Genomic DNA, 17,500 nt, shown 5'->3' on the forward strand with positions numbered 1-17,500 from the left:
CTTTATTACTTAATAATCCTAGTGATTGGATTAGATGCTTATTCGATATATATGCTTATTCTGAGAGGAAATGAAATATTCAAATGATTTTTCATCGAATGACTATACATCTATTTATTTTGATGTAAATAGCGGCAAGAAAGCTCTATGAAAAAATGTTGGTTCCATTCGATGTTATCCAATGTGGAGTTAGAATACAGGTGTAGGCTAAGTAAATCAATGGATAATCTTGGTCCTCTTGAAAATACCAGTGTAAGTGAAGACCCGATTCTAAATGATACAGAAAAAAACACCTATAATTGGAGTCATAGTGACAGTAGTAATGTTGATCATTTAGTCGGCGTTAGGGACATTCGGAATTTAAACGTGGATGACACTTTTTTAGTTTTAGGTAGGGATAATAAAAAAGACGGTTATTCCATATATTTTGATATTGAAAATCAAGTTTTTGGGATTGACAATAATCATTCTTTTTTGAGTGAATTAGAAAAAGAATTTTCTAGTTATTGGAATTCTAGTTATTTAAATAAGGGGTCTAGGAGTGACGATTCCCACTATGATTATTCTATGTATGATAATAAATATAGTTGGAATAATTACATCAATAGTTGCATTGACAGTTATCTTCGTTCTCAAATCGGGATTGCTAGTTCTATTTTAAGTGGTAGTGAAAATTACAACGAAAGTTACATTTCTACTTACATTTTGGGTGAAAGTAGAAATAATAGTGAAACCGGGAATTCCAGGCTAAGAACTAGCACGAACGGCAGCGATTTCGCTCTAAGAGAAAATTCTAATGATCTCGGCGTAACTCAAAAATACAAGCATTTGTGGGTTCAATGTGAAATTTGTTATGGATTAAATTATAAGAAATTTTTTAAATCAAAAATGAATATTTGTGAACAATGTGGATATCATTTGAAAATGAGTAGTTCAGATAGAATTGAACTTTCGATTGATCCAGGCACTTGGGATCCTATGGATGAGGAGATGTTCTCTCTGGATCCCATTGACTTTCATTCAGAGGAGGAACCTTATAAAGATCGTATTGATTCTTATCAAAAAAAGACAGGATTAACCGAGGCCATTCAAACCGGCATAGGTCAACTAAACGGCATTCCCGTAGCAATTGGGGTTATGGATTTTCAGTTTATGGGGGGTAGTATGGGATCGGTAGTAGGCGAGAAAATTACTCGTTTAATCGAGTATGCTACCAATCAATTTTTACCTCTTATTCTAGTGTGTGCTTCCGGAGGAGCACGCATGCAAGAAGGAAGTTTGAGCTTGATGCAAATGGCTAAAATTTCTTCCGCTTTATATGATTATCAATCGAATAAAAAGTTAGTTTATGTATCAATTCTTACATCTCCTACGACTGGGGGGGTGACAGCTAGTTTTGGTATGTTGGGGGATATCATTATTGCTGAACCCAACGCCTACATTGCATTTGCAGGTAAAAGAGTAATTGAACAAACATTGAATAAGACAGTACCTGAAGGTTCACAAGCGGCTGAATTTTTATTCCATAAGGGCTTATTCGATCCAATCGTACCACGTAATCTGTTAAAGGGCGTTCTGAGTGAGTTATTTCAGCTCCACGCTTTCTTTCCTTTGAATCATAACTTAAGTAGAACCTTAACTTAAGTTAATAGTTAATTAAATTGAATTCCTTAAATTATTTTCTTTCTGGCGAATAACTATTTAGAATAAGTATTTATTTATCGGAATCAAAGGAAAAATCCGAAGAATGGATTTTTTTTGGTGACATAAGAGGAAATTATGGAAAGAATCATACAGATAATTTTTTTTTTACCGATATCCCTGATTCCTAATTAGGAAACCTCTATGAACAAGATAAAAGAGCGAATTCTTTTTCCGCGAAATTCAATTGGGCAGAGTAGTAAATTAAATAATAAATAAAACGAATTTCCTGTTCTTTTCTTCCTATGTTCTTTTCTTCCTTTCGTATTATATTATAACTATAAACTATAACGAATTTTGGAATAATTTATAAGGGGAAGAAACTCTTTATTAAATTCAAATTATGAAATTCAAATTATAAGACAAGAAAAAGATAATAGAAGAATAACAAACAAGTGGATTATCATACATGTATTTCATGTAGAAAAATGAATAAGTCCATTTAGTTAGTTCTATATTCCTTGCACTTTCTTATATATACTCACTTAGATATACTTAGTATAATTATATAGGAATTCTAATAATTTTAAGAGATCCTTCTATTTAAGATATCTTTCTAACAATATAATATAGCGATAATAGGTAAAAAGATTAATATAACAATAAATAAATAACAGGTACAAATATTAAATCGAGGTGCCCATTCTATGACAATTCTCAACAACTTACCCTCTATTTTTGTGCCTTTAGTGGGCTTAGTATTTCCGGCAATTGCAATGGCTTCTTTATCTCTTCATGTTCAAAAAAACAAGATTTTTTAGATCTGATGGGGGCAAATTTCATCTATTTTTTTTTTTCAAGACTTAGACTTGGATCATAACACAGATATCTATTCAGTATAATATGGTATAACTTGTGGCTTCTTTCAAACAGAAAAGAAAGGGCAGGCGTAAACGTAAATATGATATATGAGTAAACGAGCTATTTGTTGAAAATAAGTCGCGATTGGGGCGGATGCCTGAAATAAATGCAAAGCCCATGTAGCTATATATGTGTAGTATGTGTAGATAGGGGATCATATGAGGGGGCTCCTATTATTTTACTTTTAGATCTAACGAATTGCTTCGAAAGATTCACATCAGAATAGTGCAAGTTGATGAAAGTTCCTTCGGAAACAAAAAAACGTAAAGTAAAATTCATTTTGGCCGGTCTCCCACTTCCAATAAAATGCAACTAGATCTAGTATGAGTTGGCGATCAGAACATATATGGATAGAACTTATAGCGGGGTCTCGAAAAATAAGTAATTTCTGCTGGGCCATTATACTTTTTTTAGGTTCATTGGGGTTTTTATTGATTGGAATTTCCAGTTATCTTGACAGAAATTTGATATCTTTATTCCCGTCTCAGCAAATCATTTTTTTTCCACAAGGGATCGTGATGTCTTTCTATGGGCTCGCCGGTCTGTTTATTAGCTCTTATTTGTGGTGCACAATTTCGTGGAATGTAGGTAGTGGTTATGATCGATTCGATAGAAAAGAAGGAATAGTGTGTATTTTTCGTTGGGGATTTCCAGGAAAAAATCGTCGCATCTTACTACGACTCTTTATGAAAGATATTCAGTCTATCAGAATAGAAGTTAAAGAAGGTTTTTCTGCTCGGCGTGTCCTTTATATGGAAATCAGAGGCCAGGGGGCCATTCCTTTGACTCGTACTGATGAGAATTTGACTCCACGAGAAATTGAGCAAAAAGCAGCGGAATTGGCCTATTTTTTGCGTGTACCAATTGAAGTATTTTGAAATAAACCGAAGCACTTTTCTTAGCAGGAGGTAAAAAACCAAAAAATCCTCTTTTTTTTTTCTATAACATAACTTAACTTAAATTTATTCATAATACTGATGAACCAAAGAAGACGTATATTATATATACGGAATATATACGGAAAACAGAAAAATTCGAAAACGGAACTTTTTTTTATGCGTATGTAAATTCACAAAATTCAAGGACTAACCACTGACTCACAAATAAAAAAGAGGGAATAAATTCGCGGGTTCGAAGCTTTCTATTCTAAATTCTAATATCTAATATTAGAATAGAACTTATGCTTGATAGAAATATTAGATCGTATAGAGTTGACGAATGAAGCGGATTCATTAAAAATTCACAGACGAAAAAATGGAAAAAAAAGCATTCATTCCCCTTCTATATCTTACGTCTATAGTATTTTTGCCCTGGTGGGTCTCTTTTTCATTTAATAAAAGTCTGGGATCTTGGATTATTAATTGGTGGAATACTAGTAAATCCGAAACTTTTTTAAATGATATTCAAGAAAAGAGTATTCTAGAAAAATTAATAGAATTTGAGGAACTCTTCCTGTTGGACGAAATGATAAAGGAATACCCCGAAACACATCTACAAAAGTTTCGTATCGGAATCCACAAAGAAACGATCCAATTGATCAAGATGCACAACGCAGATCGTATAGATACGATTTTGCACTTCTCGACAAATATAATCTGTTTCGTTATTCTAAGTGGTTATTCTTTTTTAGTTAATGAAGAACTTTTTATTCTGAATTCTTGGGTTCAAGAATTCATATATAACTTAAGCGACACGATAAAAGCCCTTTCTATTCTTTTATTAACCGACTTATGTATAGGATTCCATTCACCCCACGGTTGGGAACTAATGATTAGCTCTTTCTACAAGGATTTTGGATTTGCTCATAATGATCAAATTATATCTGGACTTGTTTCCACCTTTCCAGTAATTTTCGATACAATTTTTAAATATTGGATCTTCCGTTATTTAAATCGTGTATCTCCGTCACTTGTAGTGATTTATCATTCAATGAATGACTGAAAAATGATCCACCGATCCAATTAGAATTTTGTTATTTTGTCCATAAGTAAAATAAAATATTCAAAATCTTACTTTTTTTTTTATACACTTATTTTTTCTATACATCCAAGAGATTCGGATTCCTCCTATATTTTAGTATTTTAGTAAAAATTTTTCAGTAACTAGCAGCATCGTGGATAGGGAACTATCCTAGCGACCTACCTAATTTTATTGTAGAAATTTTCTGGATCAACGACTGGACCATGCAAACTAGAAAGACCCTCTCTTGGATAAAGGAAGAGATTACTCGCTCCATTTCCGTATCGCTCATGATATATATAATAACTGGGGCATACATTTCAAATGCATATCCCATTTTTGCACAGCAGGGTTATGAAAATCCGCGCGAAGCAACTGGTCGTATTGTATGCGCGAATTGTCATTTAGCTAATAAGCCCGTGGGTATTGAGGTTCCACAAGCGGTACTTCCTGATACTGTATTTGAAGCAGTTGTTCGAATTCCTTATGATATGCAACTAAAACAAGTTCTTGCTAATGGTAAAAAGGGAGCTTTGAATGTGGGGGCTGTTCTTATTTTACCTGAGGGGTTTGAATTAGCCCCTCCTGATCGTATTTCGCCAGAGATGAAAGAAAAGATAGGTAATCTGTCTTTTCAGAGTTATCGCCCCACTAAAAAAAATATTCTTGTGATAGGTCCCGTTCCTGGTCAAAAATATAGTGAAATCACCTTTCCTATTCTTTCTCCGGACCCTGCTGCTAAGAAGGATGCTCACTTCTTAAAATATCCCATATACGTAGGCGGGAACAGGGGAAGGGGTCAGATTTATCCCGACGGGAGCAAGAGTAACAATACGGTTTATAATGCTACAGCAGCGGGTATAGTAAGCAAAATCATACGAAAAGAAAAAGGGGGGTACGAAATAACTATAACAGATGCGCCAGAGGGGCGTCAAGTGATTGATAGTATCCCCCCAGGACCAGAACTTCTTGTTTCAGAAGGCGAATCCATCAAACTCGATCAACCATTAACAAGTAATCCTAATGTGGGCGGATTTGGTCAGGGAGACGCAGAAATAGTACTTCAAGACCCATTACGTGTCCAAGGCCTTTTGTTCTTCTTGGCATCCGTTATTTTGGCACAAATCTTTTTGGTTCTTAAAAAGAAACAGTTTGAGAAGGTTCAATTGTCCGAAATGAATTTCTAGATTACGAATTTATCAACATCAAGTTCTTATCTTTTCTTAATTTCTTAAAAAGAAGAAAATTTTTGTTGGAAATTCTGTATGATAAAAAAAATTGCGAAAAGACTTTTGTTTTGCTTTTGTTTCTATTTTTTTTTATACCAAATTAGGGGAATTACTTGTACCACATTTCTATATTTAGTATGTATATTGGTAAGAAGACTATTTGACTTTATCCCCTCTTTTCCAATCTAAATTGGAGTGGTGCGATTATGTCACTATTCACAGATTTAGCTGTGATACAATGTATCCATAGCTTTTTTCTATTCTAATAGAATCAAATTCGACTAAATACTGATACTAAGCATAAGATAACTAAGCGGAAAAGAAAAGGTTAAATGAGGGAAACAAAATATTATAGGGGATATTCTTCTATTTGTCTTTTTATTCTTCGACACAAGCAAAGGAATTTTCCACCCCCCCCCTTTGCTTGTGTCGAAATAATAATGATTCTTAATACCATTCATCAAAGATTCCTATTCTTCAAAGAAAGGAAAATTTTTTGAGCAAATAGAACTTCATATCGGATCGACAGAAAAAAAAAAAAAAATAGAAATATATAATATATATATATATTATATGTGATCCAGGAAAAGAAAATTTAGCAATTCCTTCTTTCTTCTAACAGTATTGATAGATAAGATACTATCGAGGAAAAAATATTCTGAATCAATGAAGTTACTTTTTTACAAGCACCACCCAGAAAAAAGTGTAATGGAATTTTTTGAAATATTTAAAATATCAGAAGAATGTAATTCATAAAATGGAATTCATTTTGTCATTTATACGAATAAAGTATTATGATTATTAAGAACTCAGCAGCGCCCCCTTTTTTCTGTCTGATTCGACGGGGATGCCGTTGAGTTCTTACGCTTTCATGTCTACAACTCAGTTCATCCTATTACTACAGGGATGAACCCAAGCCGGAATAGGAGCCATAAAAGAAAATACCTATTAAACCGATCACAGCAATACCAGTTACAGTACCTATTATCCAAAGAGGAATCCTTCCAGTAGTATCGGCCATTTATCCCACTTCCCTCCACATTTAATCAAGTGGTCCTGCTAGAGACATGAACAGTCATAGATAATTATGTGATGATATCCTTCCGACGAGATAAGAGAATTTCTGCTCTTATTTATTATTCTAATTTCCTTTTTTAATTTTTTAATTAAATATTTAATTAAAAATTAAATATTAATTAAAGAATATTAATTAAAAGAAATAAATTAAATATTAATTAAAGAAATAATTAGAAAATAAAACAGCAAGTACAAAAATGAGTAATAACCCCCAGTAAAGACTGGTACGATTCAATTCAACGTTTTGTTCGTTCGGGTTTGATTGTGTCATAGCTTTATAATTAATATTAATTCAGATTAGGTTTATCGTTGGATGAACTGCATTGCTGATATTGACCCCAAAAAAGAAACGGTAGGTACAGCTAGTCCGTGAACAGCAAGCCATCGCACTGTAAAAATTGGATAGGTTCGATCTATAGTCATTGGGCCCTCCTAACTTAAAAAGATTTACTAAATTCATCAAGTTGTTCCAAAGGATCAAAACGGCCAGTTATTAAGGGAATTCCTTGTCGGCTCTCTGTAAAATATTCATTTGGACGAGGGCTTCCAAATACATCATAAGCTAAACCTGTGCTGACGAATAACCAACCTGCAATGAATAGGGAAGGTATAGTAATGCTATGAATGACCCAATATCGAATACTGGTAATAATATCAGCAAAAGAACGTTCTCCTGTGCTTCCAGACATGCGAGCTCCACATATTCTTGTACAGTCAAAAGGGGATCGATTCCGTAAAAGACGAGATCAGTAAATGAAAATTCACTGAAATTCAATCTTTGTGAGATCGTCAATATCGTACCGAGGGTTTCTTTAAAATATACCAAATCAGTATAGCTATCCTTCTTCTGACGCAGCAACGCAACTCCAATCAGTCTCGAAACGAAGTCCTATATAATTTCTTTAGTCTTTTCTTTTTCTTGTCACTGTAGAACCGTGTACCATAGATTAGAGAAAAATGTGAATTTGACGGGTTGTTTTCTAATAATTAATAATAAAAATTCATAAATAAAAATTCATAAAAGAGATTAGCCTATTCCCCGAATTCACAATTCAATTAGATGCGAAATCTAACCCCCTCCCCTTCGTACTTGTAGAATAAGAGTTTTTTGTTGAAATCCTTTTTTTCATTTTAAGGAATTGCTTAGTTGTCCAGAAACAAGTACTGGCAGTAGAGAATATTCGAGAGAACAGCGAAAAAATAATTGTAAGAATCAATATTCTGAATGTGTGTATTCTTGTTCTTGTATTCGATGCAAAAGGTTTTTCTTGATTTTCTTGATACTTAATTAAACTACAAAGAGGTTTTTTTTTTTATTTTTATATGGAAAGAAAAAAAAAGTAAAAGATATTATAAAGAAAAATAGAGGGTTACTTTTCGTTCTAAAATCTAAAAAAAAAAAGGATTTGATACAAATAAATAAATAAACTAAAAGAAGTGATCAACATAGAAATGATTTTCCAATTTTATTCCGTAGCGATTTCCATAGTGATTTGATTCAAAGACAGTTTCTTTGAATGAAGTTATACAACACAGTTTTTCTAATATATTATTATTTTAATATTTCTTTAATATTTCAATTTAGTTTGTTCTTTTATTTCTCAAGAGTTGTCCAATGAATCTTTTGATTCGGAGATAGGATAGGTAGATTTTTAGATGATGAGTTGATTTCTTTTTCTACTTATATCGCTCTTTTTTTTTTGGAGTGTTGTCTATAATCTATAATGATAATGATTGATAAATGATTAATAAATAAAAAACTTTCAATTGGTATTTTTGCTTATCTTCGTATCTTTAAAAAATTGAATTTAGGAAAGTATTTTACAAATATATGGATAAAAAAAAATAGTTTATTTAGCTCCTTCATGCCCACTCTAACTAGTTATTTTGGTTTTCTGTTAGTAGCTTTAACTATAACTTTAGTTCTATTTATTAGTCTGAGCAAGATACGACTTATTTGAAATTAATTGAATGAACAATTCATAAAAAAAAAAAAAAGAATTTTTTTTTTTGCAGTATTCCATTTTCTAGTTCCTTACCGTGTCAATTTCCAATTCTTGGTTATTGAGATTTATGGGCAATATGCATTAATATTTAAGGATAGATATTACCTCCTTTTTCCTCTTTTCAAACAAATTGAAATGATTGAAGTTTTTCTATTTGGAATCGTCTTAGGTCTAATTCCTATTACTTTGGCTGGATTATTCGTAACTGCTTATTTACAATACAGACGTGGTGACCAGTTGGATCTTTGATTAATTAATACCCTTTTTTTTGACCTCCTCCTTTTTTTTATCCACAGGAGGTCAAATTAAGATTGATGTTCAAGCTTTTCCCTAAAATTTTTGACTTAACAAAACAAGAATGGAATCACGCTCTGTAGGATTTGAACCTACGACATTGGGTTTTGGAGACCCATGTTCTACCGAACTGAACTAAGAGCGCTTTTTTATTACAAAAAAGAAAGCTGTAAGTAAAAAGATTCTTTTTTTTTTACTCCACTACATCTTGAATGCCTATACTATCTCATATATAAACTATATTATATATAAATATAATAAATAATAATATGATATTCTTTAATATCATATTAATTTATGATTAGGTATGCCCAATTTTAATTGATCTCAATTGATCCCTTGTTATTGTATTGCTCAGAGGCGAAGTAATAAGTAGGGATGACAGGATTTGAACCCGTGACATTTTGTACCCAAAACAAACGCGCTACCAAGCTGCGCTACATCCCTTTCAATTGGTCTACAATGTCATTGTAGAGAATCCCTGTCTTGTTTTCCACATACTTATTTCATTTCATTTTCTCCATTGAGATACATAACTTATCTTGCCATTTCTTCTTTTTTTTTTTTGTCTCATATCATATAACATATAATACATATAATAATAAACTTATATACATATGAAAAAAAAAATAGGAAACCCGCCATAAATTTCGTGAATGCCCAGACGGAAAGAGACGTATTTTGTTCTTTTAAGAAAAGAAGAGGAAAATCTTATCTATCAAATTATTGTACATTTCTCAATTTGAATTAAGAATTCCGCGTACAAAACAAATGCGAGTGTCCTTTAATTTAACTACATATATACATCTGATCATATATGTATTGCCGTTATGTATTACAATAAAGAATACAGAAGGAGGATTTTTTATGCGAGATCTAAAAACATATCTATCCGTAGCGCCAGTAATAAGTACTCTATGGTTCGGGTCTTTAGCAGGTCTATTGATAGAGATCAATCGTTTTTTCCCGGATGCTTTGACATTCCCTTTTTTTTCATTCTAGTTATTAACACAGGGGGGTGAAGAAACTTAGAGACACAATTAAATATCTCTGACTACTACCCCCTTTTTTCTAATTCGAATAAGTTAGAAAAGAGAAAGAATAAAAGTGGATTCAACCTCAGCCAAACACGGAACTGGGTTCAAACTTCAAGTAAATTTACTTTAATTAAATCTTTAATTAAATTAAGAGAACAGAAGTGGAAATGCGGTTAGGGCAACAGTATCATACAAGAAGTTGAAATAAAATAGAAAGACTGTACTTCTATTCTAATCTAAACTTCTAATCTAAATATACTTCTAATGTAAATATAATTTTTAATCATTGTATTACTTATTTTTACTATTACTATATTGGCGGCAACAAAATCTTTCATAATTTGATTTCGAGTTAGTAACTTGTATTTTTTCCTTCTTTTCTTCTTCGTTTCGGATAGGAAAATAGAAGAGTTGAGTGAATAAAAACCAAAAGGAGGTTCATGGCCAATGGTAAAGACGTCCGAATAAGGGTTATTTTAGAATGTACCAGTTGTGTTCGAAAGAGTGTTAATAAGAAATCAATAGGCATTTCTAGATATATTACTCAAAAGAATCGACACAATAGGCCTAGTCGATTGGAGTTGAGAAAATTCTGTCCCTATTGTTACAAACATACAATTCACGGGGAGATAAAGAAATAGATGGAATTGATCAACTGCGTGTGACTTTTACAAGGAAGATGAAAAATGACATATTGACATATCATATATTAGCATATCATATGTTAATATATATATTTAAATAGAAATAAGCAAAATCCTATTTCTTAATTCGAAATCATTAGCATTTTTGATCCGATCAAAGGAAATAGGATTCTCGAAAAAAGGAATAAAATAAACAAGCCATGGATAAATCCAAGCGACTTTTTCTTAAGCCCAAGCGATCTCTTCGTAGGCGTCTGCCCCCGATTGGATCGGGGGATCGAATTGATTATAGAAACATGAGTTTAATTAGTCGATTTATTAGTGAACAAGGAAAAATATTATCTAGACGGGTGAATAGATTGACTTTAAAACAACAACGATTAATTACCATTGCTATAAAACAAGCTCGTATTTTATCTTCATTACCCTTTCTTAATAATGAAAGACAATTTGAAAAAAAACGAGTTGGTCGCTCGAACTACGGGTCTTAGAACCAGAAAAAAATAGACTTACTCTTTAATTGAATCAAAATTTCAATCCGAACTCAAACGTCGGTTGATGTTTTGTTCGAGAAAAATCCAGGAATACAGATTTGATTGTCGTGTCGTAAAAAAAACGAATTGGGTAAAGTAAATAAAAAAATAAATATTTTTTTATTGAATGTTTTTGTTCAGTTTGACTACTTGATCATATTATGATCATATTTTATCATACTTATTTCTATTCTACCTTCCCGGAATTCATTTTCCAAGTAATTCCATGTCAAAGTCAAACATTCCGAAGGATTCCTTCCAATCTCCTTATTTTATCATGTCATTGGAAATCAGATAAAGGCAATTCCTATTTAATATAGCTAGTTGTGCAAGTATTTTACGATTAAGAAGCAACTGTCTCTTGTACAGATTGTTTATTAACGTACTATAACTATAGGATACTGCATTCTCGCGAATTGCTGCATTTATACGAGTGACCCATAAACACCGAAAATTTCTTTTGTGCCTATCTCTATCCCGATAGGCCGAAAACAAAGCTTTTATTTTTTGTTGAATAATAGTTCGAGTAAGTCTTGAATGAGCCCCACGAAAGCTTGATGTGAATAAACGAATTTTTGTTCTACGCCTCCGAGCTATATATCCTCGTCTAATTCTGGTCATTGAATAAACGAAACTTTGATAAATAACTAATTGATTTCCTTTCTTTCAGTTATTCTTTTTCCCTTTTCTAGAATAACAAAACGGATTCTTCCAATGTATAAAATAATAATTCCAACGGCTTTTGCTACTCTAACCTTCCCAACCACTATTTTTTCTTTTTTTTTTTATAAGCATTTCGCCTTGAAATAAGAAATCTTATTGGTACTAGGTATCAAACAAAAATAACAAAAATATAGTAAATAAAAATAAGTAGTAATTAAGTAGTAAATAGAAATGGATAAATAAATAGTGGGTTCCATCGTTTCTATGGTTATTTCTTAAACGGCGAGGTCCTCTCTATACACCGGAGCCCCTTACTTGATCGAATCAATGCTATTGTTAACTTGTACAGTTTACACTTTTTGGCTCTACCCATGAATTCCTCAGTAGTAGGTCTTTCACAACGAGATCCGTTTTTACAGTAACGGTATTTAATTATGTGGATTAGCTGATTAGCTGACCTTGTTAGTCCGTTCTTGCAAGAGTAGAGGCATCCATTTTCGGCTTTTTAATTTAAATAAGATTTGCCCTGCTTAACAGATAATCATTTGCTACCAATGGGGAATTCTTTCGCATTTTCAATTGAAAATTGAGGTAATTGAATTTGCACCAATAGAAACCATAAATTTGATACACAATAGAAGCATATTCTAGATCTTTTTTTTTTCATTTTAGATAGTGAAGGGGAGTCTTCCATTCTATCCTATTCATCGGTACTGATCACGGATAGTGGAAAAATTCTTTCTTTTGTCCCCACCCACAATCTGAAATCTGAACGAGTCGCACATACACCCTAGTACATGTCCCTCGGCGCTGAGGGCATCCCCCGAGAGCGGGGGATTTGGTGACATTTCTGATTGGCTGTCTTGTGTTTCTAATAAGTTGTTTAATAGTTGGCATGTTGAATCGTATGCATAATGGGCTGGTTTAGATCGATCCTAACCGGATGATTATGAATTCTTTCTATATTCATATTCTATTTTAATATATTTTATTAAAATTAAAAAAATTCAAATTAATAGAATATGAAACCTCGGTAAGAAACTAAAATCTCAAATCGCGATTTGTGTGAAATTCCTGCTATTTTTTATGCAACTGCTACAAGATCAACAATTCCATGAACTTGGGCTTCTGCTGCTGACATAAAAACATCCCTTTCCATGTCTTCAGATACAACCCATAAGGGTTTGCCTGTTCTTTGTGCATAAACCCTTGTGAGGATTTCGCGTAGTTTCAGTAGTTCTTCCGCTTCCAGGACAAATTCTCCTATTTGTGCTTCATAAAAAGCAGCAAAAGGTTGATGGATCATTACCCTGATGATATAAGATAATAAAGGGTTACTTTATCTCGCATAAGAAGGTCACGAGAAGAGATAAAGAATAAAAAAAAAAGATAGAATTGAACAACCGTACAGGCATTGCTTGCGCATTGCATACGGCTCTACAAGAGAATTCACTTTTACCGAAGAAAAATAGAGAGTCTACAAAGCCTAGGTCGGTAAATGATACAATGACCACCCTTTCCTTGGGAGGAATTAAGAAAAACAAAATACTATGGTGGCTCCGTTGCTTTATTTCATCGGTGATTTAGCAATCCCAAAGTTTCTTTTTTTTTTCAAATAAAAAAAAAAGAAAAAAGAATATAATCTTTTTTTTTTGTCCTCTTTCATAATTCATAATAATATAAATAGCATTAAGAACCTTCTGGTGTGAAAACAAAAAAAAAGTTTGCGACACTGAAATAGGCTCCCGATAAAATCGGAACTACCCCTAATATCTCATACTACTCTTTCAATATATAATCTAATGTTAAAACGAAATAAAAAAAATTTTTATATTGAATTCGAAATGCCATGCTATTATTACTTAATATTCATATTTCATATGGCGAAGGCATAGTTTTCTTTTTTCTTTCAAATAAAATAAAAACTCATTGGCGCCAAGCGTGAGGGAATGCTAGACGTTTGGTAATTTTTCCTCCGACCAGGATAAAAGATCCCATTGAAGCGGCTAATCCCATGCATACTGTTTGTACATCTGGTCGCACAAATTGCATAGTATCATAAATAGCTATTCCGGGTATTACCCATCCGCCAGGAGAGTTGATAAACAAATACAAATCTTTGATCTCACTTTCTGTACTGAGATATACCATAAGACCGATAAGTTGATTCGAGATCTCACTCTCAATATCTTGACCTAAAAAAAGTAATCTTTCTCGATAAAGTCGGTTGATTAGGATCAAATTCTATCCCTTAGGAACCGTACATGCACCTTTTGATGCATACGGTTCATCAAAAATCGCGAAAAAAAAGAATCAATATGTAGATCCCATTTAACGAATAACGAAGGGGTTTTTCCTCCATTTTTCAAGAAAGATGGTTTTTTTACCCGTTTACCTTTTTTTACCCGTTTACCTATAAATAAAAAAAATTCATTAAACTTATCAAACTAACTTCTCATTGATGTATTCTTTCATCGGGATCCAATTCAAATCACGATAACATTCTCTTGTTCCTGAGTGGGCTTCTTTAATTCTTTTAGGTTTGTGCTCTACTCCGAGTAAAGATCTGCCCGATTTGGATTTGCACATATAGGGCAAATGCCCCCAATACCGTGTCTTTTTGCTACAACTTCCTTTTTTTTTCAATTCATTTCACGCCTTCCACAAAATATTTGACGTATTTATCAAATTATTCGATTGATTATGATTAGTAGTTTTAAATTACTCCTATTTCTAATTTATAAAATTTATAAATAGAATATGATACAAATAGTAATCATGGATATAGTACTAATTGGGTTTTTCTAAGCGGAGCCTGGATACTTCATTTTATTGGTCCAAACAAGCTAACCATAAATTATTCTAATTGATAATATTAATCTGAATACCTCCAAAGCATAGATCTAATTGCACTTTATTGCCACTTCACGCTCTAATTTTTGGATGATTTAATCAATCCTTCTTTGGTGAAACAGAGGATATCTCGATCGGGGTAGAGAACGGGGAAATCCCATAATGACCCAATGTCTCTGACAAGTCGCACTATACGTCAATCCAATTTGAACTATCCTCTCCGGGATTTCGAAAAGGGACTTTTGGAACACCAATAGGCATTAAATGAAATAAAAAAAAATGAAGTACTCTATTTCACTTTGATGTGAAAGCGTAACAATGAATTTATTGTCTTAATAATATTATATGAATTTATTGTCTTAATAATATTATATTGGATATTGGCTTTTATTTTATTATTTTTTCTATTTTCTTTATTTTTTTGTTTTATTTTATTTGTTATTTGCGCAGATTCGATAAGTTCATAACATAAAAAAAAAAGAAGACAAAATGAATAAAGTAAAATTCTTACGAATAGGCTCTTTGAATGATGAACAAATCCGTATGCATTCGCTCATCTAAAATGGAGTCAACCTCCCATTGCGTATTGGTACTTATCTGGTATAGAATAGATCTGCTTCTCTTTGTTCCTACAAACAGAATTGTGACATTCTGACTAAAATACTAAAAAAAAAATGGAATCCTTTCTCCGAGATAATCCACTGAAAAAGGGAGGTCCATAACATAGTTTTTTCCAGTGCAATAAAGTTACATAGTGTCTATCTTTCGTTGATAAGGGGGTATTCCATGGGTTTGCCTTGGTATCGTGTTCATACCGTCGTATTGAATGATCCCGGTCGTTTGCTGGCTGTCCATATAATGCATACAGCTTTGGTTGCTGGTTGGGCCGGCTCGATGGCTCTATATGAATTAGCAGTTTTTGATCCTTCTGATCCCGTTCTCGATCCAATGTGGAGACAAGGTATGTTCGTTATACCCTTCATGACTCGTTTAGGAATAACCAATTCATGGGGTGGTTGGAGTATTACAGGAGGAACTATAACGAATCCGGGTATTTGGAGTTATGAAGGTGTGGCTGGGGCGCATATTGTGTTTTCTGGCTTGTGCTTCTTGGCAGCTATCTGGCATTGGGTGTATTGGGATCTAGAAATCTTTTGTGATGAACGTACAGGAAAACCTTCTTTAGATTTGCCCAAGATCTTTGGAATTCATTTATTTCTCTCAGGAGTGGCTTGTTTTGGGTTTGGTGCTTTTCATGTAACAGGATTGTATGGTCCTGGAATATGGGTGTCTGATCCTTATGGGCTAACCGGAAAAGTACAATCTGTAAATCCAGCGTGGGGTGTGGAAGGTTTTGATCCTTTTGTTCCGGGAGGAATAGCCTCTCATCATATTGCAGCAGGGACATTGGGCATATTGGCGGGCCTATTCCATCTTAGTGTCCGCCCGCCCCAACGTCTATACAAAGGATTACGTATGGGAAATATTGAAACCGTGCTTTCCAGTAGTATCGCTGCTGTCTTTTTTGCAGCTTTTGTTGTTGCTGGAACTATGTGGTATGGTTCAGCAACTACCCCCATTGAATTATTTGGTCCCACTCGTTATCAATGGGATCAAGGATACTTCCAGCAAGAAATATATCGAAGAGTTGGTACTGGGCTGGCTGAAAATCAAAGCTTATCCGAAGCTTGGTCTAAAATTCCTGAAAAATTAGCTTTTTATGATTACATCGGAAATAATCCGGCAAAGGGTGGATTGTTCAGAGCAGGTTCAATGGATAACGGGGATGGAATAGCTATTGGGTGGTTAGGACATCCTCTATTTAGAGATAAAGAAGGGCGTGAGCTTTTTGTACGTCGTATGCCTACTTTTTTTGAAACATTTCCGGTTGTTTTGGTAGACGGAGACGGAATTGTTAGAGCCGATGTTCCTTTTCGAAGGGCAGAATCGAAGTATAGTGTTGAACAAGTAGGTGTAACTGTTGAGTTCTATGGTGGTGAACTAAATGGAGTCAGTTATAGTGATCCTGCTACTGTGAAAAAATATGCTAGACGCGCACAATTGGGTGAAATTTTTGAATTAGATCGTGCTACTTTGAAATCCGATGGTGTTTTTCGTAGTAGTCCAAGGGGTTGGTTTACTTTTGGACATGCTTCGTTTGCCCTGCTCTTCTTCTTCGGACACATTTGGCATGGCTCTCGAACCTTGTTCAGAGATGTTTTTGCTGGTATTGATCCAGATTTAGACGCTCAGGTGGAATTTGGAACATTCCAAAAACTTGGAGATCCAACTACAAGAAGACAAGTAGTTTGATACAACATTAATTTCTGATTTTTCGTCTCTATTTTCTTTTTTTTTTGACATAGGGTACTGGGGACATCTTGATTTGAATCGCCGCCTTTTCTTTGTCTTGACTCTTGCTCTTTTTTTATCCGGGAACGCTCTAAATAAACAGATATGGAAGCTATAATTGTAAACCACGATTGAATCTATGGAAGCATTAGTTTATACATTCCTCTTAGTATCGACTCTAGGAATAATTTTTTTCGCTATCTTTTTTCGAGAACCGCCTAAAGTTCCAACTAAAAAGGTGAAATGATTTTTCATTATCTTAATTGAAGTAATGAGCCTCCCAATCTTGGG

The 17,500-nt window shown here is 33.5% G+C and overlaps 19 protein-coding genes and 2 non-coding genes across 22 annotated transcripts. All coding sequences in view use genetic code 11, as the record gives it.

The window, feature by feature from the left end:
• Positions 1-147: 147 nt before the first annotated feature.
• Positions 148-1,644, forward strand: accD (acetyl-CoA carboxylase carboxyltransferase beta subunit). The gene has a single exon. It carries the CDS (start codon positions 148-150, stop codon positions 1,642-1,644), a length of 1,497 nt encoding a protein of 498 aa, YP_009054438.1.
• Positions 1,645-2,348: 704 nt separating this feature from the next.
• Positions 2,349-2,462, forward strand: psaI (photosystem I subunit VIII). Its single transcript has one exon. It carries the CDS (start codon positions 2,349-2,351, stop codon positions 2,460-2,462), a length of 114 nt encoding a protein of 37 aa, YP_009054439.1.
• Positions 2,463-2,885: 423 nt separating this feature from the next.
• Positions 2,886-3,440, forward strand: ycf4 (photosystem I assembly protein ycf4). The gene has a single exon. It carries the CDS (start codon positions 2,886-2,888, stop codon positions 3,438-3,440), a length of 555 nt encoding a protein of 184 aa, YP_009054440.1.
• A 376-nt stretch (positions 3,441-3,816) lies between these two features.
• Positions 3,817-4,503, forward strand: cemA (chloroplast envelope membrane protein). The gene has a single exon. It carries the CDS (start codon positions 3,817-3,819, stop codon positions 4,501-4,503), a length of 687 nt encoding a protein of 228 aa, YP_009054441.1.
• Positions 4,504-4,745: 242 nt separating this feature from the next.
• petA (cytochrome f) lies at positions 4,746-5,708 on the forward strand. The gene has a single exon. It carries the CDS (start codon positions 4,746-4,748, stop codon positions 5,706-5,708), a length of 963 nt encoding a protein of 320 aa, YP_009054442.1.
• Positions 5,709-6,648: 940 nt separating this feature from the next.
• Positions 6,649-6,771, reverse strand: psbJ (photosystem II protein J). The gene has a single exon. It carries the CDS (start codon positions 6,769-6,771, stop codon positions 6,649-6,651), a length of 123 nt encoding a protein of 40 aa, YP_009054443.1.
• A 210-nt stretch (positions 6,772-6,981) lies between these two features.
• Positions 6,982-7,098, reverse strand: psbL (photosystem II protein L). The gene has a single exon. It carries the CDS (start codon positions 7,096-7,098, stop codon positions 6,982-6,984), a length of 117 nt encoding a protein of 38 aa, YP_009054444.1.
• Positions 7,099-7,130: 32 nt separating this feature from the next.
• Positions 7,131-7,250, reverse strand: psbF (photosystem II cytochrome b559 beta subunit). The gene has a single exon. The coding sequence runs from the start codon at positions 7,248-7,250 to the stop codon at positions 7,131-7,133; it is 120 nt and encodes a 39-aa protein (YP_009054445.1).
• A 14-nt stretch (positions 7,251-7,264) lies between these two features.
• Positions 7,265-7,516, reverse strand: psbE (photosystem II cytochrome b559 alpha subunit). The gene has a single exon. The coding sequence runs from the start codon at positions 7,514-7,516 to the stop codon at positions 7,265-7,267; it is 252 nt and encodes an 83-aa protein (YP_009054446.1).
• Positions 7,517-8,692: 1,176 nt separating this feature from the next.
• Positions 8,693-8,788, forward strand: petL (cytochrome b6/f complex subunit VI). The gene has a single exon. The coding sequence runs from the start codon at positions 8,693-8,695 to the stop codon at positions 8,786-8,788; it is 96 nt and encodes a 31-aa protein (YP_009054447.1).
• A 180-nt stretch (positions 8,789-8,968) lies between these two features.
• petG (cytochrome b6/f complex subunit V) lies at positions 8,969-9,082 on the forward strand. The gene has a single exon. The coding sequence runs from the start codon at positions 8,969-8,971 to the stop codon at positions 9,080-9,082; it is 114 nt and encodes a 37-aa protein (YP_009054448.1).
• Positions 9,083-9,198: 116 nt separating this feature from the next.
• trnW-CCA lies at positions 9,199-9,271 on the reverse strand. Its single transcript has one exon. It is a non-coding gene; the product is annotated as a tRNA-Trp (tRNA).
• Positions 9,272-9,500: 229 nt separating this feature from the next.
• trnP-UGG lies at positions 9,501-9,574 on the reverse strand. The gene has a single exon. It is a non-coding gene; the product is annotated as a tRNA-Pro (tRNA).
• A 420-nt stretch (positions 9,575-9,994) lies between these two features.
• On the forward strand, positions 9,995-10,129 carry psaJ (photosystem I subunit IX). The gene has a single exon. The coding sequence runs from the start codon at positions 9,995-9,997 to the stop codon at positions 10,127-10,129; it is 135 nt and encodes a 44-aa protein (YP_009054449.1).
• Positions 10,130-10,604: 475 nt separating this feature from the next.
• rpl33 (ribosomal protein L33) lies at positions 10,605-10,805 on the forward strand. Its single transcript has one exon. The coding sequence runs from the start codon at positions 10,605-10,607 to the stop codon at positions 10,803-10,805; it is 201 nt and encodes a 66-aa protein (YP_009054450.1).
• A 203-nt stretch (positions 10,806-11,008) lies between these two features.
• Positions 11,009-11,299, forward strand: rps18 (ribosomal protein S18). The gene has a single exon. It carries the CDS (start codon positions 11,009-11,011, stop codon positions 11,297-11,299), a length of 291 nt encoding a protein of 96 aa, YP_009054451.1.
• Positions 11,300-11,608: 309 nt separating this feature from the next.
• On the reverse strand, positions 11,609-11,962 carry rpl20 (ribosomal protein L20). Its single transcript has one exon. The coding sequence runs from the start codon at positions 11,960-11,962 to the stop codon at positions 11,609-11,611; it is 354 nt and encodes a 117-aa protein (YP_009054452.1).
• Positions 11,963-12,787: 825 nt separating this feature from the next.
• Positions 12,788-12,901, reverse strand: rps12 (ribosomal protein S12; one part of a trans-spliced gene, as the record gives it; the record has 2 gene entries for this part). Coding sequences YP_009054453.1 and YP_009054409.1 both cover positions 12,788-12,901 — 114 coding nt within the window.
• A 187-nt stretch (positions 12,902-13,088) lies between these two features.
• On the reverse strand, positions 13,089-15,118 carry clpP (clp protease proteolytic subunit). The gene is made up of 3 exons: positions 15,050-15,118; positions 13,943-14,233; positions 13,089-13,316 (listed from the first exon to the last, which is right to left on the reverse strand). The coding sequence occupies exons 1-3, from the start codon at positions 15,116-15,118 to the stop codon at positions 13,089-13,091; spliced, it is 588 nt and encodes a 195-aa protein (YP_009054454.1).
• Positions 15,119-15,643: 525 nt separating this feature from the next.
• On the forward strand, positions 15,644-17,170 carry psbB. The gene has a single exon. It carries the CDS (start codon positions 15,644-15,646, stop codon positions 17,168-17,170), a length of 1,527 nt encoding a protein of 508 aa, YP_009054455.1.
• A 178-nt stretch (positions 17,171-17,348) lies between these two features.
• Positions 17,349-17,456, forward strand: psbT (photosystem II protein T). Its single transcript has one exon. It carries the CDS (start codon positions 17,349-17,351, stop codon positions 17,454-17,456), a length of 108 nt encoding a protein of 35 aa, YP_009054456.1.
• Positions 17,457-17,500: the final 44 nt, after the last annotated feature.

The sequence above is a fragment of the chloroplast genome of Populus euphratica, assembly GCF_000495115.2.
Source record: "Populus euphratica chloroplast, complete genome".
Taxonomy (NCBI): Eukaryota; Viridiplantae; Streptophyta; class Magnoliopsida; order Malpighiales; family Salicaceae; genus Populus; species Populus euphratica.